The 23001-nt window shown below is 42.6% G+C and overlaps 1 protein-coding gene across 2 annotated transcripts in view; it reads right to left on the bottom strand.

The window, feature by feature from the left end:
• The window catches only part of LOC112110660 (programmed cell death 6-interacting protein), a 51106-nt gene that overhangs the window by 7726 nt on the left and 20379 nt on the right, over positions 1–23001 (bottom strand). For both annotated transcript variants that reach the window (XM_024205770.2, XM_024205771.3), the window contains exons 8-15: positions 19474–19696; positions 15072–15195; positions 13268–13445; positions 7257–7368; positions 6141–6310; positions 5124–5372; positions 3899–4033; positions 2585–2679 (exon numbers count right to left, since the gene is read on the bottom strand). In XM_024205770.2, coding sequence (XP_024061538.1) covers positions 2585–2679; positions 3899–4033; positions 5124–5372; positions 6141–6310; positions 7257–7368; positions 13268–13445; positions 15072–15195; positions 19474–19696 — 1286 coding nt within the window. The remainder of the gene's footprint in view (positions 1–2584; positions 2680–3898; positions 4034–5123; positions 5373–6140; positions 6311–7256; positions 7369–13267; positions 13446–15071; positions 15196–19473; positions 19697–23001) is intronic.

Raw genomic sequence — 23001 nt, 5'->3', positions numbered from 1 at the left:
TGTAAATGACCTGAAAGAACTGCTGAATCAATGTTTTGGAATTGGTCTCATAGCAGGTGAAACTACTGATGTTGAAGGGTGCTACATAGTGAATATCCCTGTTTGTCTTTCGCAGACACCTCAAGCAGACAAGGGGAAGGTAGTTTGGAATTGAAGTCTTTGCTAATAGTGTGTGTATGTTTGAAGATTGTTAACTTTAAAACTGAGTCACGCAGTGGTGGAAACAATTCAGAAATACGGAATTTTTTGAAAAAGTCACTGCTTTTGTCACTGACAATGCTGCATATATGAAGAAAACCTGGGAGCAGAGTCTCAAAGCACTTTTTCTAAATGCAGTGCACGTAACATGCACGGCACATCTTCTCAACTTAGTGGGCAAAACCTGGAGAAAAACAACATTTGGAAAAGTAAATGAAATTGTTATTGCCTTAAAAAGTGCATTTACTGCTTGCCCTGCCCACAAAACACGGTTCGGTCAATCATTGCAGCAAAAGGAAGTGCCTGCAATTCCACCTTCACTGGTAACCATATGGTGAAACAGCTGGTTTGAAGCCACCTGCAGGATTATGTGGATTTTTTTTGAGGAGTGGGAGCGAAGCTGTAATTTATCTGTTGAAGATGTGGTCACTCAGTAAATCAATGGAAATAAAAGCAGGTATTGCAGCATTAGAACTGTTTGCACCAAGAATAATGGCAACTCTCACTGCTTATGAAAAACCAGAAATCAGATCACGTAAGGGGGCAAATGACTTGGCTGATCTTGCCAGTTGGCAAAGTCCTTCAGTGACACGACTGACAATCTGTTAGCTAAGAAAGCCTACATGACTGGTTCTGAATGGTTTTGTCAACCAGCTGCCAGCTTTTTTAAAGCCTGCTGAGTGTTTGATCCCCATCAGCCCACACTTCTTGACCTTGCATCACTAAATGTATTTGGTTCTATTCCCAGGTTTGAAGATGAGTTGGCAAAAGCAGAGTTTTGTAGCTACCGCAGTGCAGTTTCTGAAATGAAGTGCCCTGACATTGTAAAATTTTGGTGCAACTTAAGATCGCATTCCAAGTCTGGCCATAATAGCTCTGAGAAGTTTGTCAGTGCCCGATAACAGTGCAGACTGCTAAAGATCATTTTTGTCTTACAAAGGTATCTTGCGAGATGACGGACACCCAAAGATGACAACCTGGCAAAATACAACAAGCTGTTTCAGAAACGTGGAAAGCTCTGTTAGTAAATGACCATTTTACACTAACAATCTTGTCAGTAGTCAAAGTTATATAAGGTTTAACAGGCAATTTAAAAGCTTCTGTATTGGTGTAGTGAAAACTGCATTACTGTGTGTACATTTTTTTATGGCCTGCATCCTGTCCATGACTTTTAATAAAAATACCCATGACAAAATCTTAGCCTTATGTTAGATCACCACAATGAATTAGACTGAATGGGCAGCATTAGGTTTATGTTACTGGGCACACAGGGGGCAGGATGATTTCCTGATGCCAGCTGATGATCACCTTATGACCTGAAGCATTCAGCTTGAATACTTCCCTTCAGAAGCATAGCAGAAATAAAAAGATCCAGAGAAAGGTGAGAAAAAACCACTAAAGGCAACAGAGGGGTTGTGGAAGAAGCAGCGTTCTGAAAGTGAACAGACTTAGTTTAAGAGTATATGGAAAAGCAGTATATCAAGTGACTAGAACAGAGAAGTCCAATTGGGTTATCACAGAACAAAGGTCACTTGAAGGCAACAAGACAGAGTTTTCTCAGAGGCTGGTCCAAGATCGTGGCATAAGCTCCCTCATCACCTTTTACCCCAAGCAGAAGGGGCATTTCTTTGACCTTGCCTTCTCTGACATAAATACATAGCAACATGCATAATAAAAAACGTCTGTCTAAACAAGACACTTCATTGCACATGCTTCTCACCCTGGGGAAGAGGATGAGAGCACAAAGATATGACAGAAAGGTAGTCAACGTTTAATGCACTACTGGAATGTGCACAGACACTATGATAATGAGGGTGGTAAAAAAAAAATCTATACAAAAGTAGAGTATGAAATAGATTATAGGAAATACTTTTTCATTTTATCAAGTACTACTTGAGAATTCCCTACTACAGGATACATTGAAGAAAATTGTTTAGTACAAGTGAACTCCAAATATCTGTCAGAGGACATCCAAAGTATTAGGACAACTGTAATTTCTGACAAACAAATAATGAATTCTGGGGCAATGATCTTCAGCTTTAAATGGTATTTATCTGAAAAATTTTGAAAGGGTAGATACTAGTATGAATAAGGCTAAATTATGCAGACACTAGCTAGGATAAAAATGATAAACAGCATCTTGTGAAGAGATTTCTGGAAGTTTAATAATTTGTTCAACTGCTCCCTTTACCACTATTTTGATAATCCTTTCAAATAATTTTAATGTGTTAGAAAGGCACAACTTATTCTTATGAGAGCTGTACTTTATCCAGAGAGCCATCCTTCCTCCTCTCAGTTAAGTACCATAGTAAGCACAACCATTGTACTTGTTATGACTAATATATATTATTTTCGTTAGCGCTTAAACAAAATACTAGATTCTTACTTTAGAAGTTCATCTCTTTCAGTCTTACGGGCAAAAACGATGTCACTGCATTTGTTTTGGAATTTCAGCAAGATTTCTGTCAATTCATTGTAAAACTATCAAAGAAAAAGTGAACATATTGCAATGAATGCAGTCTTAAGATCCGCATAAGCATAATTCACACCCCATTTAAAAAACAAGCTAATGTTTAACTCAACATTATACATGTTTTTATAAATTGACTCAGTTATGAAGAGACATTTCATGGCCCAAAACTTCTGATTCTAGTAAAACAACAACAACAACAACAACACAGAGATACATTTGCTCTTTGTTTGAAAAGTACTAGATCAGTGGTTCTCAAAACTACTTGAGAACCACTGCACTCCCTGCCCCAAGACCCCTATGCCCAGCGCCCACCCCGAGACCTCTCCACAGTGTGGGGCCAGGAGCGGATCCTGCTGCGCCGGGCGGGGCATGGCAGCCAGACCCCGCCGCGCCAGTGGAGCAGCCTGGCAGCCCAGACCCCAGCCACGCAGGCCCTGCAGCCTTTAGCACACAGCTGGGCCACAGCTGTATGCTAATTGGGCCGCATGTTGAGAACCGCTGCACTAGATTAATCAACTAGTCTCGGCAACTGCAAATATATTATAAATGGAAGACAAATTTGTTTCAGCTCAAACAGATTAGAATATTTAAACAGGAGATACTAGTTTAATAAAATTTAAAAATCAGACTATTACATAACACTAGTAGTCAGTACTATATAGTGTTAGTGTTAATCTCTTGCTGATAAACAAGCAAGACAAATTGTCCAGAGACAACTTTCCAGTATCAAAAGTCATCAAAAATAAAGACAATTAAGTATGGCCTTCCTGATCTCTCTCCAGACCACACAAACAGCAATGCATACAAATACAAGTTTTATGAAGTTACCTGATATCACTGTAGATGGAGGGGGAAAATGCCTCAAATACTAGGGCTGGTCTACACAGTCTTGAACTGAATTAACTAAATCTAACTAACAAAATGTAATTCACACCTTTTGTTATTCTGGGGTGTGTGTGTGTGTGTGTGTGTGTGTGTGTGTGTGTGTGTGTGTGTGTGTGTGTGTGTGTGTGTGTGTTAAGTCTTTATACACACACATGACAAAAAAAAGTTTTAAAACTGCAGCAATTCAGAGTTATACAGATACACATTTTAGAGAAAAAGGAGTAAAAACAGTAAGCCAAAGAAAGGAATGCATTGACATAACTGCAAAATTTGCTGTTGCTTACATATAGTTTTGCATGTACACAGCAATGTACCCTTTCTGTCTCCCTACGGTTACTATACCTTTGTGCCTTCTTTTAAATTGGCTACAAGTTCCACAAAGTTGTCATTTGCTACAGCTAAATTCTTCAGAACTTCTTCTCTTAAATTAGATTCACTGTTTGATTGTTTCATCTTTGAAAATTCCTGATGTGCATTCTGCAAAAAAAGAACGAACGAACAGTTTTGGTCCCAAGGGATGTTTAAAATTCCTGAAATTTAAAATCCAAGGCATTCAAACAAACAGCAATATCTCCAAGGATTAAGGCAATTATGTGTAGTGTATTTAAGTGACTTTTGCATTTAAAATATTGGATGTAAACATGAATGACGTATTGTCATTCAGAAACAGTTTCCTCCTCCTGGAGGAAAGGAACATCTCAAATAACCCCTGCAGAGGCAGAAGTTGTAACCTAGTAAACATTTGTACAAACAATAATTTCATGTTTAAATAGTTATTCAGAAACTTCTGGACACTTACTCAACATCTATTGCATCATTATTTTGTACTCGTTCAGAAATATTTTTGAAGTAGTAAATAAAGACCAACAATATGATTTTACCTTTTCAAATTCAAGCTTCTCTTTCTTGAGAAATAACTAAAAAACTGTCATTAGAATGCTCTAACCACTCTAATGAGTATTTACTAGTTGCACACCAGAAGAGAGATTTCAACAAGCATGAAAAAGTTAAGCTTGTGACCAAGTGAAATGTTGTGGAGTTTTGAAGATCAAACATCCCACACATCTTCCATATGCAAAGTACGAGAGGGCACATAAAAGGAAGTAATTACAAGGATGCTTGGCAGGACCTGCATTAGGTACAGAAATGAGAGTTTCCCAGCTTTATATCTCAATTATCTAGAGTTTCCCTTTTTTTCTTTAAAAGGTTCCTATCTCCAAATACAGGTTTCAGACAAAAGAGCAAAAAGAACTCCAACAATTTCCCTCCCCCGCTCCTCACCCAAGACTGACCATCGCCCAGTCACCAAGCACCCAATTCCTTGTTAAAGGCAGGGGCTGTAGCACTGCTCTAATACCAGAAGGAATCAAAGGAACAGAAGAGAGCAGACACTTGATCAGCTATTATTTCAGCAGAGTGGGAGTCCTGAGCAGGAAAGAATAAAGACTAAAAGGCTAAGTAAGGTATCTGCAGTCCTGCTATCTGAGTAGGCCCCATGGGTCTGGGAAAAGTACTGCCAAGTTTATAAAAAAGTCACATGGAGAAACCTACTGTTAATGTTTTATACCTGAATGTTTTTGAGAAGTTCATCCTGCTTTTTCAGGGTCTCTTGCACCTTGTGTGTTAAACTTCCATATATCCGGTCCAATTCAGTGACAGAGATGGCTTCCTCATTTATAGCACCATCCTGTGCAAGTGCAGTCAGAAATTTGCTGGTCATGTCAAAATTTACAGATTTTAGGTCATTCTCAAGTTGTTCTCTCTCCTTCTTCACCTCATCCAGGCTAGCTAGGAGAGATCTTAAGACACTAACAACCTACGAAAAAATTAAGTAAGTTAATATTTGAACTTAGTTTGAAGACTTTAAAGACTTAACGCCACCACTGCAACATTAAATATCAAGTACTAGGAAGGATTTTTAAGGATCCATGAAATAGCCGCAAACATTTGACATGCTGTCAAACATACTGCATTCAAACTGCTCCATAGTAGGCAACTAATCATACTGACACAGTTTAAATATGGCTACTCTGGAAATAGAATTAATCCAATTGCTTAATACTTTAGGTAGGGGCTCTCAAATGTTTCCATACCATTGTCATCTTAACATCCTGTGGTTCACCTCTGTCAACCAGATCAATTTTGGAACCTTTTATTTTAGGTAAATGAACAGAAGAGTGAGCAAAATAAAAATGAGATCCGCAGGTTACTAGAAGATAATTTCTGTAGTCCTTTCTGGGAGCAAAATTTCCCTTGATTTTAGTACCAGCTGTTTAACTCCCTTTTATACTCTAGAGAGGAATTAGTTTGGGAAGGAAATAGGTCAGTTCTAGCACTCCCTTTTCCTAACCCTTAAGGGGAACCCCAAATACTGTAAAATAGTGCAGTTTCATATACCATGCCCGTGTTATCCTGTGCAAGACAACTCATTCTAAATGTTATCCAGATAATTGCCCATTTAATTTCATATAGATCCATTGTTTTTTTTTCCCCTTTAAGAAACTCTAGACAAACTAAATAACTGTTGTCCCAACGCATCGCCATTCAGCGTAGCCACTAATATGCAACCTTCATCTTGCCTTACCTCACTTCCCTGCATGGTTTTTGCTGGATTGGCAGAAGGAATGGCTGCATTCAATTCTGGCTCTGGTTTACACAGAAGTGAAATTGTATCCCGATGAGTCTGATAGCGCTCTTTAACATGTCCATCTGCCTGTATAGCTTTATCCAAAATATTACTGACATTGGCTCCCTCTGGCAATAAAACAGAGGTAATATTTAGACTACTACAAAGCCGTGATTTAATCCAAGTCTTATACTACAGCAACATTTGTACCTTTCAGCAATTCGTTATAAGTTTTCAAACACAAGAACATTCAAACAGAAGTCCTGTTCATGCAATGAAGGTTTAAAGTGTCTAAATTAAAATCCCCATTTGTTGATTATTCAAGGAATTACTAAGAAAGTACATTAAAAAAATTCTGTGGTGTGAATTGCACATCAAAGTTTAAAGCTTGCATGTCAGTTCAAAATTTCAAAATAATACAAATCAGAAGTCAAAGAACATGGTGTTGGGTGAGGAACAGCTGTTTAAAAATTGGGTTTTTACAGACAAAATTCCTTCAGAAAAGGGCAACAAGTGACTTTTTCTAATCCATCCAAAACTTAGTGAAAAGCAGCATACAGTTCTTAAAACCTGAAACATGAAGTCCATTATACCCAAAAGTACAGACTATTTAAGTGACACAATAAGCCAGATATTTTGTTATAGGATCAGCCTCTTTTCACACCGCTAGTGGGATCTGGCTGTACAACTAGTATCTACATATGATAATTAATGGAGCCTCGTGTGGATACAAAATTTGTATGTGCATCCGATCCACAAAAATGGTCCATGGATATAAAGTGGATACCCGCAGATTTGCAGGGCTTTATGAATTAACTTTGTGCAGGGGGGGGAGGGGGGAGAATTGATCCTCTGATGGCGCAGAACCACCAGAGAGACTCCTATGGCAATACCCCCAATCTTGGTTCTAGTGGCATAATGAGAATACAGACAGATCTTTCTTCAACTGAATTGATCTTGTTCAAACTAATATCAGATGACTCAAAGCTACTTTAATTTATGTTAAATTTAAATTTAAGAATGGCCTTTCATGCAGCAGTCCCAGGCTCAGAGAAGTGAAAAGGTGAGATTTACCTGCCCGCAAAGGTTTGTAGAGTTCACTAGATGGTGTTCTTTGCCAACGCTCTTTGAATTTTGCTCTTAGATCATTGTCTGTGGCTTCCTCTTCACTCAATAATCTTAGTGACTTAAAGAATTAAAAAACAAACAGTGTTACACGCAATATAAGTTTTCCTTACTATGAAATGGCTTTACAACTCTAAATTGTAAAGATAAATTTTAGAACATAGTAATAAAGCTGAAAAAAAGACTTACTAAACCTAACGGTCCATCAGTTCTGACAGTGAATAAAAGCCCAAAGAGAAGGTTACTCACCCTGTGCAGTAACTGTGGTTCTTCGAGATGTATCCCCCTATGGGTGCTCCACTCAAGGTGTACTTCCGCTCCATGTACCTCAGATCAGAGATTTTAGGTAGCAGCGTCTATTCGGCCTGAACATACATCCCCTGCAGCTTCGTGGCCTGCACCAAGGCTATATGGAGCTGCGCAGGCAAACTGCCCTCGGTTCCTTTGCTACTATGGAGCTCACTGAAGAACTCTGAAGCAGAGGGGAAAAGGACGGGCAGTGGAGTACCCATCTCGAATAACTACAGTTACTGCACAGAGTGAGTAACCTTTTCTTCTTCGAGTAGTGTCCCTATGGGTGCTCCACTCTAGGTGACTATGGAGCAGTACCCTCTGTGGAGGGGTGGGGCTTTGGAGTCGAGTCTAGGATTGAAGATAGAATAGTAGAGCCAAATATGGCATCAGAGGCTGAGTGACTGCACAGTATTCAGCAAATCTATGAATGAATGTACAACTCGCAGCTCTACATATTTCTGTGATGGGAACATTCTTAAGAACGGCTATTGAAGTAGAGAGGGATCTTATGGAGTGAGTTAATACTCTAGAGGAAGGTTGAAGATCCTAAGACGGGTAGCAAAAAGTAATGCAACCAGATATCCATCTAAAGTGTCTTTGCTTGGAACTTGGAGATCCTTTAGTTCCATCCGCAATGGAGAGAAATCTGGGAGATTTCCTAAAGGGCTTAATCCTGTCTGTCTAAGTAAAAGGCTGATGCCTTCCTGACAGAGTGTATGTAATGTCACATCTCCTTTATACTGGTGTGGCTTAGGGAAGAAAACTGGAAGGTGAACAGTTGATTTATATGGAAGGCCATAGATCCCTTTGTCAGGAACTTGGGATGCGGTTGCAGTGTGACCTTATTCTGTTGCCTGGGGGGGGGAGCGGGGAGGGGAGAGAAATGCCATGAGAGCTCCCATCTCACCCACTCTTCAGAAGTCATGGCTACTAGAAACGCATTTTTCATAAAGAGGTGTAAAAGTGAGCAGGTGACCATAAGTTCAAAGGAAGGCCTCATAAGACAGAGTATGAAGTTAGGTCCCATTCCAGTATAGGGCATCTGATTCATGGGAAGAGATTGTCCAGTCCCTTGAGAAACCTTGTTGAAGGATAAGCGAAGACTGAAAAAAATACCATATGTTGGAAGGTCATAACAGCTGCCAAATGCTCTTTTTCAGAGCTTAAAGATAATCCTATCACTTTTAGCTCTAAAATGTAAATTATTACAAAACAATAATGGAAAGAACGCAGTTGAAACACCAGTGTTTGAATATAATTCACTTTTGGTATACATGTCACGTGTAGATAGTGCTGCTACATAGCAGGAAACACTCTTTACACCCTCAGAACAATTTGTTTCTAACCCTGCAACCCATCCATAAACCATGCCTTGAGCTGAAGAACTGCGATACTGATTTGATTGGCATCCTGAGAGAGGAGATGGGGGACAGTCTAGAGAGCGATCAGTTGACAAACAACAACAAGCTGAGCGAGGTAAGGAAAACACTTTTGTCTTGGCCATGTTGGAACTACGAGAATAACCTTGGCTTTGTTTTTCTTTATCTTGAACAGCATGGGAAATGCAAACGGAAGACCTGTACTCCAATGAAGAAGACAGACATCGCCCAGGAAGTGGTGACCCAGACCACTTCTCAAGCAGAACTGAGAGCACTTCTTGGTTGTGGTGAACAGCTCTGTGGGACACCCCAACATTGAAATATACAGTGGAGTATAGTGGGATCCATCTCCCACTTGTAAACTTGCAAGAAGCATCTGCCGAGGGCATCTGGTGTGGTGTTTTGTATGCCCAGTATGTAAGCTATTGATATTAATCTGGTTTCATATGCACCAATTCCAAAGTCTCACTGTTTCAGCGCAAGGGAAGGTGATCTTATTCCTCCTTGGCAGTTTACATAAAACATGCATGACATGTCTGTCGTTATCTTTATGTATTTGCCCCAGATAAGTGTAAGGGAATGGATACAGGCCTGCTCTAAGTTCAAGCAAGTTGAGATGCAAGGTGGACTCAAGAGGAGACCACCTGCCTTGAACAGTGAGTGTCTAGGTGAGCCCCCCCCCCCCCCAATCCATCCCAGGAGGGATGCATCTGTTATTACTGACTGAGATGGTTGAGCAAAGGGCACCCCTGTGCAAATATTGTTTTCTTCCATCAGAAGCGGGATTTCCTCCCCCCCACTACCAAAGGCATGGACAGTAGTTTGTTTAAACTTTGTTTGCTTGGTGCGTAAACAGTTCTGAGCCTCCCTTGGAGGCAGCGCATGTGAAGTTTTGCATGATTTATTACCAACGTGCCAGATGCTATTTGTCCCAATAATTGAAGACAATTTCTGGCCAATGTTTGAGGGCTAACTTGGACTATAGTGACTAAATTGGGTAGGGTTATGAACCTGAATGAAGGGAGCAATGCTTCAGCCATTACTGTATCAAGGTCAACTCCTATGAACTCCAGACTGTGTAGTAGAGTTAAGGTGGACTTTCGGATGTTTAATTGTAGTCTCGGTCTGAGAAATAGATATACTGCCCTCTGAATGGCAACTGAAGCTTTGTCGAAGGACCATCCTTTGAGCAAGCAATTGTCAAGGTATGGGAAAAAGAGTTCCTTGTTTGTGAAGATGAGCCACAACCACAGAAAGAACTTTGGAGAACACTTCGGGTGCAGACGAGAGACTGAATGGGAGCATCGTGTATTTAAAGTGCTCTTGACCCAGAGTGAAGTGTAGGAACCTTCTGTGGGAGGGGTGGATTGCTGTATGGAAGTAAACGTCTTGAAGGTCAAGAGCTGAGAACCAGTCCCCCTCGGTCCAATGATGACACTGCTGCAAGAGTTACCATTTTGACCTCTGAATCTTTATAAATCTGTTGAGTAACCTTAGATCTAGAATAGTTCTCCAACTACCATTCTTTTTGGGAACCAGGAAGTACCTGGAGTAAAATCCCCTACCTCTCTGTTGGATGGGAATTGGTTCTTTGGCACCCACATTCAGTAGAGTTGAATTCCTGTTGCAAAAGGTGCTCATGAGAGGGCTCCCCTGAAGAGTGATGGGAAAGAAAGGAGGTGGGTGAATGGAGTATCCTGTTGAAATGATCTCCAACACCCACTTATCCATAGTGATATGTTCCCAGTTCTGACAGAAATGAGAAAGGCGGTCTCTCCAAAGCAAGGGAGACACAGATTGTTGCAGCAGATAAGAATGGGGATGGTAACTCAGTACCTCGCCTAACCCATCCAAATTGGTATTTCGAAGTTGTGGGTTGTGAGGTCGATGTTTGACAAAGTAGCTGGTCTCTTCTTCTGGATCACTGTCGTTTACACTGGGGTTTGTAATGTCTCTGGGAGGCAGGAAATTGGGTGGGATGAGACCTCTGTGCAGTCTGGGACTCATTGAAATTTTTTTTATGCAAGGGTGTAAATTCCCAAAGAGCACAAGGTGGCTCTAGAGTCAAAGTATGCAGGGATTCATTCATTTTTTCTGCAAACAACTTTAAACCATCAAAAGAAAGATCTTCAACTGCATGACTTTCCTTGAAAAACCCGAGAGCTGAAGCCAGAAGGCCCTCCTCATGACTACTGCTGTGGAGATAGAATGAGCGGCTCTACCCGTGGAGTCCAAAGAGGCATGCAGAGATGTTCTTGCGAGCACAATTGGCCTGCAGCGATGATCACCCGAATTACTCCATCTGCCTGTTGGAAGATGCTCAAAGGTATTCAACTTTTAATAGTTGGTATGGCTGTATTTCACCATGAGGGCTTGATAATTGACAACTCTAAGTTGTTAGGTAGCCTATGAGCATGACTGCTGGCCAAAAAAATCAAGATGCTTTAAATCTTTGTCACATGAAATCGATTTAACGTGGTGCTGTCTGCCTTGTTCATGCACAGCGTCAACCAGAAGGGAGTTGGGGGATGGATGCAAAAATAAAAATTCAGAGTGCTTGGAGGGGATGTAATATTTTGTGTCTGCCTCTTGCAGGTCCCCCCTCACTTGGTAGAGGTGGAGCAGTCAGAGATAGACGGAGACTCTGTCAGAACCAGGCAAATCTCCAGGGAACAAGAGATGGTCAGTACCGAGAACTCATCAGAAGAGATTCAGGCTTTTCTATTACTGCTAAGTCCAAGGAAATGAAAACTGTTGCATATTGAAACAGTGGGTGGTACTGATGAGGCAAGGTGAGTAGAGGTAATGGTGGCATAAGGCACCTATGGTACCGAATGACCAGTAGGTGTCAGTTTGGTCTTTTGCAGAACCAAAGTGCTGGGTACTGAGGTCCTAGTAGACTCTGTCGGTACAGATTTAGAAGAGCTGGTCTTCGCTCTGCTGCTCTGACTTGATAGTACTGATCTTCAAGAGACAGAACCCTTAGTCCCTTAGGTTTGCTGATGGTCATGGTACTTGAGGAACCTGCAGACTCATGGGTACTGAGTTGGATATTGGTAGGTGCCGAAACAGGTGTTTGAATTGGATACCGTCTTTGAGGTAGATTCTCTACCATAGGACTGGAAGATTGCTTTCTAGGGTCTTTTTGAGAGGATTCTGGAGACTTCCTCTTTGATGATCAGGGGGAGTGCTGCATCGAGGTCAAAGCAGATGACCTGTTCTCAGACCGTTCTACAGGCAGGGCTGCTGGCTGGGGTCAGAAGCTGGTCGGCGCAAACCCTTCATCATAAGAAGACGTAGTTTAAAGTTCCCAGTTCTTTCTTGCCCTCAACTTTAATTTCAGGCAGAAATTACACTTTGTGGGGAAGTGCGACTCCATAAGGCAGCGGACACACTAGGAGTATCCATCATGGACCAGGGTAGCCTCTTGGCACGAAAGGCAAAGTTTAAACCCGGGAAGACCCTCCCAGGATTTCAGTTCCCCTGAGGGGAAGAAACACAGAAAAATAGGGGGAGCGACAACGGTCCTTATGCTAAAAGTGTAAGTAAAAAAAAAATTTTAAGATTTTTTTTTTTTAAAAACTATAAGAATTACTATAGCTAAGTAACAAAGGAAACTAAGAGCTCACACTTTAAGAATCAGGAAAAATACAGTTGAGGTATACTCAACTTGGACTCTGAGGCTCTGTCTCAGGCTGAGGCAGCTGAGAAGGAATGAGGGTGGTTCGCCCACGCAGCTCTATATACCCTTGGTGCAGGGCACGAGGCGCCGGGGCACGCATGTGCGGGGTTGAACAGACACAACTACCTAAAATCTCTGATCTGAGGCACACTGGGTGCAAGAGCACCTAGAATGGAGCACTCAGAGATACTACTTGAAGTAGTAGTGACTATAATAGAATCATGTTCTTACTTTTACCAGTTTCCCTCCCCCCATAATCTCAAACGGAAAAAAAATCTGTCAAGACAATACCACATGTGACACAGGACAATTGTAGATAAAGTGTCTACCAACCTCCATGCATATCTTTGGACTTCACACTTAAAAGCTAAAACCTTCACACAATCAAGCACTTATGTCACTAAAGTGACAAAATTATTTTAGACAAATACAAGTTAATTTTTTTAAATATTAAACTGATAAGGATAGTAGATAATGTTTTCACCCCTCAGCTCACAGAGAGCCGAGAAGCAATTATAACAAGCATGCTTTACTATTTAAAGAAGCGGAGTTAGATTCCTAAAGTTGCACATTTTAAAGATTATTTCAGTTGTTTCTAAGCTTACTTCATCTAAGATCTCTCTGTTTCTCTGTAGCAGTTCTGGTAGATCTTTGATCAGCTGATCAATGGTCTGGATGCCTCCCTGTTCAATAACAGACTTAGACTTCTGCAGAATAGACTGAGGAACACTATCACCAGACACATCTTCAATGGCAGCAGGCAGGTTGAGAGAAGCCAATACTCTGAGGTCAATGTATTGCATTACAATTAGTACACCACAAAAATCACAGCATCAAAAGAATCATTTTGGTATCCAAATTAAACAGGCCATAAGAACAAGAGGAGAAAAAAAAAAAAAGGAAACAAACAGGAGCATAATGAAATCTTGGATAATTTAAAAACTGGAAAAGTTAAAAGATTATTCAAAGGACATACTTAACCAAAAAAGCAATAGTTTAAACATTTTTAAAAAGGTAACTTAACTTGTCTATCATTTTTCCTTTGTATTTTAGTGTTTATAAAGCATAGCAGTAGACTTGTAGACAATTTTAAGCAATATACGACAGTTTTGAACACAAACTATCTACTTTCATCCAGAACCCTGGCTTTATATTTAACTTGTATTTACTTTTTAAGTCAAATTCTTATTTCAATGCCTTGAAACAATATTCAACGGCTTAAAATATTCATTCATGCAGGGGAATAGTAGGGACTTTTCCTGAGCAAGCAACATCAGCCTCTACAGAACTTAAGTTTAATTTAAAAAATGAAATCTCTAGCTTCATGCTTTGTTCATGAGGAAAGCCTTTAAAACCATGAGTTAAATGTAAAACTGCTGTTTTCTTATGTCTGCAGAGAAGAAACTCTAATGGCCCTGATGCTTCTCATAGTTTTGCCAAACTACTGCAGAGTGCTAGCCAATCACTACTGTGATTCAGATGCCTGCAGGAAGTAGGGAGACTAAAAAGAATTAGGTCCATTTCACTTCAACTTTGCTCTGGAAAACAGAAGCAGACGCACACTGGAACTATTTAATGGGGAGGTTGACCAAACATTGATTTGGAAAAAGGGATAATGTATTGGAGACTCCCTCCTTGGAGCAACCAGAAAAAGTGGTTCTCTGGCTAAAGCAAAAATAACGTGTCCGTACTGCTATATCCCTCTTCAGCCAAGCCATATACCATAGGGCAGCCACCAGGAGTCTTTGAGGTGAGAGGGATGAGAAGAGAGAATGTTCCTCCTAACAACCACAGGTGGTGGGTGGGGGCTTCAGTTTATAAGACACCTACTAACTGAAGATAAATACAAAAATCAATGACGCTCACAAGCAGACTGTAAGGACAGCACTATGGCAGACAACTCAGTAACTTTCCATTTCCCAGAAGCTTAGGAGGGGAAGGAAATGGCTTCACATCTGGATGCTGCCCCTAAACAGTGTAGCCCTCAATCTTTTGTATCTATATGTGGCTAATGGGATTTTAGTCCTGACTATTAGGTATCTGGTAAAATTTCCAAACCCTATTGAGTGGCAACCTGGTTTACCTCCTACAACAGAAGAAGTCTAACTATTACAGTATTTACTGGCCCAGTCCTGTAAGACCCTTACTGAGAAGTGCTGAGCCAATGGAAATTAGAAGTGATTTATAACTTTGCATGACTGGGACTTTATTTTAAATTAGTATTCACATATTCTCCCCTCCATCACCCAATTTTTGTCTAAACCAGAGATTTAAAAAAATCTGAACAAAATATTTAAATAAATCTTCACTGAAGTGGATAAAAGTAAGGTTTTGATTATTCTGGACACACACAGACAATTAAAAAACGTGTTTTGAAAAAGATCAGAAGTCTGAATAACCAATACTCACCCATTTGCCAGATTGGTGGCTTCTCTCATCTGGGCTATTGATCTATTTACCAAGTCTGCCTTTCTCTGGTTGTAGAGACTCAGAGACTGCTGCACTGCCAGAGGAACCATCTTCTCAAACAGATCTGTGATTGAGGCAGTATAATTATTTTAATGCAACTATAAAGGTGACCAAAAAACATGGAGCTTCTTTATATCCCTTTGCTATATCCTTAGAGATTCGTCTAGACAATTACTGATAAAGAAATTTTACAAATCCAAGTTTCTAAACTGAGTGGGAAATACCACTGAGGAAAGTCAACATCTCCTTAGGCCTGGTACCAACATTCAAAACTTTCAACTTCAGATTTATCACAGAAGACTCATGGTAGAGGATACGTATAGGATTTTAACATATTGCATTAGGCAAGTTAAATCTGTCGGATAAGAGCTCTTCCACAAAACTCCTTCAGAGACCAGATTACTGTGCTTCATCCAAGCATTTTGAGATAGGACTAGTGCAGATTTGAATAACTAACTTGAAATTGCAGATTTACCCTTTGCAGGAGCCTGTCAGTAATCTTTCTGACACGAAAACCAATGGCTTAATGCACAATACAACCTTTTCTTAACTGTTGTTCTTAGCGATGTGTTGCTCATATCCATTCCATTCTAGGTGTGTGCGCCCACGTACGCAGTCGGAGATTTTTGCCTGAACAGTATCCATAGGGTCGGCTGTAGCGCCTTTGAGTGCCACGCTCATGCGTTGGTATATTAGGCACTGTCGATCCTACGCCCTCTTAGTTCCTTCTTTCCGGCAACTCCGACAGAGGGATAGGAGGGCAGGTAATGGAATGGACATGACCAACGAATCTTGAAGAACAGTTACAAAAAAGGTAGGTAACCATTTCTTCGAGTGCTTGCTCATTCCATTCTAGGAGACTCACAAGCAGTATCCTCAGAGGTGGGCTCAGAGTTCACAGTCTACCGGCTTGCAGTACTGCTCTACTGAAGCCAGAATCGTCCCGGGCCTGTTGGGTAAGTGCACAATGGGACGTGAAAGTGTGGATGGACGACCAGGTGGCCGCCCTACAGACATCCTGGATAGGCACTTGGGCTAGGAAAACTACTGATGAGGCTTGCGCCCTGGTTGAATGCGTAGTTACAATCGCCAGAGGTGGCATCTTTGCCTGATCGTAACAGCAGCGAATGCAGGCAGTGATCCAAGAAGAAATTCTTTGAGCGGACACTGGACAACTTTTCATCCTGTCAGCCACCGCAACGAACAATTGCGTCAACTTGTCTTTGTAGAAGACTGTAAAGGGCGGTTCCGAGGTAAGCGCCCTAATCTCTGAAACCCGGCGGGCGGATGTTATCGCAACAAGGAACGCGACTTTACAGGACAGGAGAGAAAGCAGGAAGCCAGAGGCTCAAAGGGGGGTCCCGTGAGCCGTAACAGCACTAAGATTCAGGTCTCATGGCAGAATGGGGTCCCTGATGTGAAGGTAGTGGGGGGTGGGAGGGAGAGTTGGCCACGAACTGCAGGGTGTAGCCTGAAGATATTATGTCAAGCACCCAACGGTCCGAGGTCAGCTGCGACCAGGCCAACTGGAAGGGGCGCAGGCGGTTGAGGAAAGAGCAGGGAGGTGGATCCTGGAAAGTGACAGGGGCGCCGTCCTTGGGCGCATCCTCAAAACGCCTACTTCTGGCTTCCTTGGCCTCTGGAAGAACCAGGCTAGGTTGAGGAACGGGAAGATGAAGGGTGACGCAGTTTAAATCCTTTGTCTCTGTCCTTCTTTCTGTAGGAGCTGGACTGGGGGACAACCCAGGGCCTCGACGGAGGTGGACAGAAAGGCTTTCTAGCCTGCTGAGGGGTGCGAAGGCCCAAGGAATGGAGGAGGGTACAGGAATCTTTAAGGTCATGGAGCTGTGCATCAGTCAGCTCCAAAAAGATCCCTGCTCCCTCAAACGGAAGGTCCTGAAGGGTAGTCTGCATCTCCTGGGACAGCCCAGAGGACTGTAACCAGGAGCTGCGCCTCAGGACCACCACCATGGAGACGACCATCCTGGCCGCCAAGTCCGTAGCGTCCGAGGCCATCTGGAGGGTGTCTGCACCATTAGACACCCGAAATTGCAGGCTATCCGTCAAATAAATTTTCCTGCCAAACAAGTCCAGCCTCTTGGCGTCTATTTTTCGGCGTGCTGCTTTGCCTAGCCCTTTCACTGACGGCGGACACGACCACAGATCCCGCTGGAGGGTGACAGGTACTCAAATCCCTTTGCGGAGACACAGTACTTCTCTTCTGCCTTCTTGGAGTAGGCGGAATGGAATAGGGGGTTTGCTACACAGACTTGGCAATTTTAAGGACCCCTGGTTGGACGGGCTGTGCAACCCGGGCCGGGGTAGAGGAAGGTATAACATTAAAGAGATTGTCTGACTCCTACGCTAGCTCCTTGACCTCCAAGTTCAGGTTTCAGCCACCCTTTTGAGCCTGGCCTGGTGCTCCTTGAAGTCGTCAGGGGAGCTGCTCGTTTGCAAGGGGCCTGCTACCACTTTGTCCAGAGACAACCAAGATAGTGTACAGCAGAGGGAGGGGCGGCTTCCCCTTTCTCGTCCGGGGACGGCTCCTTGGGCATTGGGGCCTGCTGTGTCGCCCCGTGTGGGATTTGGCACCCTGCTCCGACTCGGGTGCCAGCAGTGCCGGGGGCAGCTTGTCCGATCTGGCCTGGGAGGAACGGTGGGAGTATGGGACCGGCATAACAGGTACACTTCACAGGTTCCAGTACTGCCACTGAGCGGGCCATTGACCCTGCCTCCACACCACTGCCGCAGAAGCCATGCCAGTCTCGCGGGCCGGTGGCGATTTGCCTTTTATAGGCGAAGGGCTGAACTCCCCTTCAGGCTTGGACCATTGCCTTTCCGGTGACCAAGGCGGAGCCATAGATACCCGAGTCTGCTGACTGACCCGTGTCAGAGACCAGTAAGGAGAGGGAAAGGACAGGTACCTACCTGAAGAGTGTACCAGGGAATCAGAGACCGGTGCTGCGACCAGGAATGATCCCGCACCGGGGCAGAATCAATGCCTGGGAGACCACCTAGGCGGTGGTGATCTGCGCCATGGCGAACTCTGGCGGGAGGCCCAACGGCACCATGGGTATAGGGATCGGCGTTGCGACTCATGTGTCCCGTGCCTTGTAGGTGGAGACCTTGGTGTCAGGCACCTGTCTCTTCTAATTGGGGACCGAGACTGCAGTGATGGGGACCGACGCCTGCAGTCCGGGGATTAGGTACGCTCTGCTGTTTTAGGGGCGGTCCCATAACCAGCTTGCCCATAGATGCTGGGGCCTTGGCCGGGTCTGTCGCTTGGCTTTGTGTCTGCGGTGCCAGTTGGCCTGCTTGGCCACCAGGCCCACTTTGGGCATAGATGACCCCACTAGGGGCCGGTACACCCTGCCGCTCCCAGGAGTCGGGTCCCTGGCTAGACTAGGGGGTCTGACCGCAGCGGTACACCCGAGCAGCTCTGGAGCGGGCACGTGGCCTGACAGAGGTCCTTTACCCGAGTCATCCTTTTTCTGCAGTGCCAGAGGGCCTGTTGACTTTGACCGCTTCTTCAGCGCTGGGAGGTGGAACGGTACCGGAAGCGTTTTGGTGCCGGTGGTGTGCTGCACGGAGCGCCGACATACCGGGTGTGGAGTCCAATTGAGAGGTCTCTGAGATGGGACGAAGCACAGCCTCCATGAGGGGGGCCCTCAAGCTGATACCTCGCTCCTTCTGAGTTCAAGGACAAAAGTTTTTGCAGACCCTGCACTTATCCTTTCAGTGGGATTCCCACAAACACTTTAAACAGCTCTCATGGGGGTCACTAATGGACATCGACCAGCTGCACGATCAACATGGCTTAACGAAGAATGAGGCATGCCCCGCTCCGAAGTGAAGTCCCAGCCGGGACTCTAACTCCTAAAAACAACTACTCTAAGGTCTAACTAAGTACCTATCAACTAACAACAAAGGAGACAGAACAATGGCCTATAAGAACCCCTAACGTTCTAGTGATGCAAGACAAGGCGCTCTGACCAACCGTCACGGGCGGTAAGAAAGAACTGGTAGGGCATAGAGTCGGCAGCGCCTAATATACCAATGCACGAACGTAGCACTCAAGAGGGCGCTACAGCCGACCCTATGGATACCGTTAAGGCAAAAATCTCCGACGACTGTGCACGTGGGCGTGGGCGCGCGCACACACCTAGAATGGAATCAACATGAGCAAGCACTTGAAGAAGAATACACTATTGGAAATTGAACATTAACTTTAATATTGTACATCTAAATCACAGAGCTACGGTTGAGCTTTGGAGCCCATATTAATCTCATATACAGGTAAGATACATTTCACCTCTAAATCTGCTCTGAATATTTTGCTTACCAGTGAACTTCTGGCTGATAGGGACAACAACTGAGGTAGATTTCACAAGACTGGCTTTGCCAATGGGATCTAGATCTTTCAAGTCAGGAACCCGGTCATGATAAATGAAGTCATTGTCCTTCTTGGCAGCTGTAAGGGCGCGGTTGATTTTGTCAGACAAATCTTTTACATTTACGTATTCATCATAACGAGATGCCACTGTTTTTACCAAGTCTGATGCATGCTAAAAATCAAAATACACACAATTACAATTCAAATAGTCTCTCCACCCAATCCTCTTCCCAGCAGTATTCCATCTCTAACACAAACAATATATAGTAAAACAGCTGATCATCTTAGTTAGCCAACTACGGTTATTGCAAAGGCATAAGATTCAGCATTAGCTGCTCTCTGCCTACTAAGGGAATGTCCCCGTCTAAGGATTTTGAGAAGAATTAGCAAAATTACTTCTTGCAATACACTCACTGACTTTATATACAGTTCTGTCATTAATGGGATCAAGAGTCCTCTGCAGTTCATACTAAGGCCTTGTCTACACTACCACTTTACAGCGCTGCAACTTTCTCACTCAAGAGTGTGTTTGAGTGCTGCACCTTGTGGAGGTGGGTTTTTTTAGCTCTCTCCCAGCGCTGGTGCCGCAATACACAGCCACAACGGCAGCGCTTTAATGTTGCTAGTGAAGACATACCCTAAGTAATCTCACCAATAGTCTCCAAAATCCACAGAATTCAGTTATAATTTGGGGTAAAATTATTTCACAAGACCACTCAAAAAAGCTAACACTATCTCAGGTCCAAGGACTAGGACTGACTTGATTGTTCCTAGTTCAAGGAGCCTTGTGGCAGATGCTACAATATGTAGTTTCCTTTGTGTCGCCTTCCCATGTGCTCCTAAAGGTTCACGGGAGACACCGTGTACTTCCACCCCGTTCTCCAGTTCTTGCCTGTTTCTCGAACAATGTGCAAAAAAGAAAGGTTAAGAAACAGCTGCACACCTAGAGTTGGAATTCTACAGCCATCTCCCTGCTACCACTGTCTATTAAGCCCCAACTCAGACTCTGAAAAGTTGAGAATAAGGAACCCGGAACCCTCCTCCTCCACCCTGACCTGCCATCTACACCCAGGGAAAACACCCTTCACTCCCATTACTAACCAAAGGATACCTATTTCCCCTCCTTCCACCCCACCAACACCAGCCACAGGAGACCCATTCTCCCACCTTAACCTGCCTCTAGTAGCACAGACCTCCCATTTCAAAAACCAAAGAAAATCATTTCCCTATTTGAACAACCAAATATCCCACAGCCAGAGGCCAGAGAGCTGTCCAACCAAACAAGATTATTTATAAAACCCTTTCTACTTATGTCTAACATACTTATAACATTAATCAACCATTTAACAAGTATTTTACCTTAAGGGCACTTTTACAGTTTATAAAATAAACCATTTATAAATGGGAAGTGTGTTTCTTAAGCCATGCCCTGTGATTTTTAAACTGAAATATTTGAAGCGGGCCCAAAACAGCGGGTGGGTGTTATATATTTAATCTAAATTAATACATGCTAAAGGCATTAACATAACTTAGTCACTATCCAACTTTGAACAGTTTTAAACAAGGTTTGAGATTTGGCATACAGAGACCTCAATCTGTTTAGTACCATTGCAAACCATCATTAAACATCCTTTTGAACCTTTTATTAAAACAATGATTTTCAACCTGCGACCCGAGGACTGCTGGGGGTCCGTTGATTATGTTTAAGGAGTCCATGAAAGGGGACTATGAAAATAAAGTTTCAGATCCCAAAAAAAGGCATTCAATTTTTCTGATCAATCAACAGTTTGTGTATACTCCCATCTATGGGTCAAAACCCAGAAGTATGGTTATCATAGAAGCCAACAGTTTAGCACCCTCTCTCATGCTGTATCACATGCCATGCTGAACACATGAAACATTTATAGTTGAATTCTGTTCAGTCAGTTTTCAGTCTAGGACTTCTATGGTGGTGGTCCAAAGACCATAGGCTGAATTTCCAAAGTGGTCCATATCTCCATTCATTCAAACTTTTTTAGGGGTCCACAAATGGGGAAAAAAAAGGTTGAAAGCCACTGTATTAAAAGATACAGAAAAACGAATTAAAGAATTTGAAGCGTAAAGTATTAAGTAAGGCTTCCACTTTAACTACATCACTTGTTCCCTTTAGCTGGAGAGAGATTTTAGAAGGAAAAACCCCTTGTGCAAAAGTCTTTTAGATGGCATTAAAGATGGTAATAACTGTCCTTTTAGGGAAGAGAGAATAAGTTATTTGAGATGGACTAGAGTTGTGATTGTTAAAGTCCAATCCCATTTCCTAAAAGACAAAAACTAAATGGGAAAAGAAAAGAATAGCAAAGATAGAAAATGCAGGCTGTGTCTCTGGTCTTGACTCTCACTTGCAACCTCACTGCTGGAAAAACAGGTACAGCACACAGTATTATCAGCCACTCAAAAACTTGGCAAGCTTGTACAGCATCAGGCTGTTTAGGGCACTGCTTTTAGCTGCCTTTCTGGTCACAGGCTTACAGCAGTGAGGAAGGCTGCTAAGGTTGGCTAAATCTCTGCTCTAGTTTTAAGGAATAACAACTGTTAAATGGTCACCACCTTATTAATAAGGAGAACAGACTGACAGTATTTTACCCTCCTCCAACTATTTGCTAATTGCTCATGATCCAGCATAAAAAGAGAGTGAAGATACCATGTTTCCCTCAAATTTAGTAGTTCTACACTTAAACAAAAAAACTAAATATCTGCAAATACTACAAGAAGGCATCTCCCATAGCTAGAATCTAACAAACATGGACATAAAATTATATTTAATCCACAAAGTAACAAAGACCGCCAGGTGTTGTTTTTTCCTTATAGCTTATAAAGTTATGTTCTATGTCATTTATTACTGTGTGTGTAAATATACTAACTACATCATAGTTTCTTCCATTTCCCATGAATGTAGAAAGGAACCTTTCAAGCCCTGTCAAATATCAGATAAAGTATGCACAGCCATAACAGTCACAATAAGTGTCATGTGACACATTTAATCTCTCATCCCACCAATGTGTATATCACAATGTGGTTCCCCCGCCTCCCCACCAATAGAGCAAATAGAAGTTCATGGATAATGTAGACCTTAAAAAAAAAAAAAAAAACCCCTCAGATTAACATTCCACTCTTAGCATCTTAAACACATGGGTATACTGAGGAACACAGTCACAGAGCCAAATTCTTCTCTCTACCACACTTCAAAGACCAGTGGACCTTATGGTTTGAAAAAGCCTTTCTTGTGACACTGACTGTATGTCACAACAGATAACTCCCAGCCATGGAAGTAGATGCAGTGGCTAGAGAAAACATTTAAAAAAAAATCAATTTGCATATTAAAAACAAGATAGTGGGTTTATATCAGTAGAGCCAATATTTCAGTAAGTCCCAGATTGCATCATCCATCCTATAAAATTTGTTTCTTGTTTGCAATTATTGTCAAATTTATTAGTATAA

The sequence above is a fragment of the Terrapene carolina genome, unplaced genomic scaffold (genome assembly GCF_002925995.2).
Source record: "Terrapene carolina triunguis isolate 2854851 unplaced genomic scaffold, T_m_triunguis-2.0 Scaffold33715, whole genome shotgun sequence".
NCBI classification, from domain to species: Eukaryota; Metazoa; Chordata; order Testudines; family Emydidae; genus Terrapene; species Terrapene triunguis.
The sequence above is the reverse complement of the archived record's forward strand: the minus strand, read 5'-3'. Positions and strand labels throughout refer to the sequence as shown.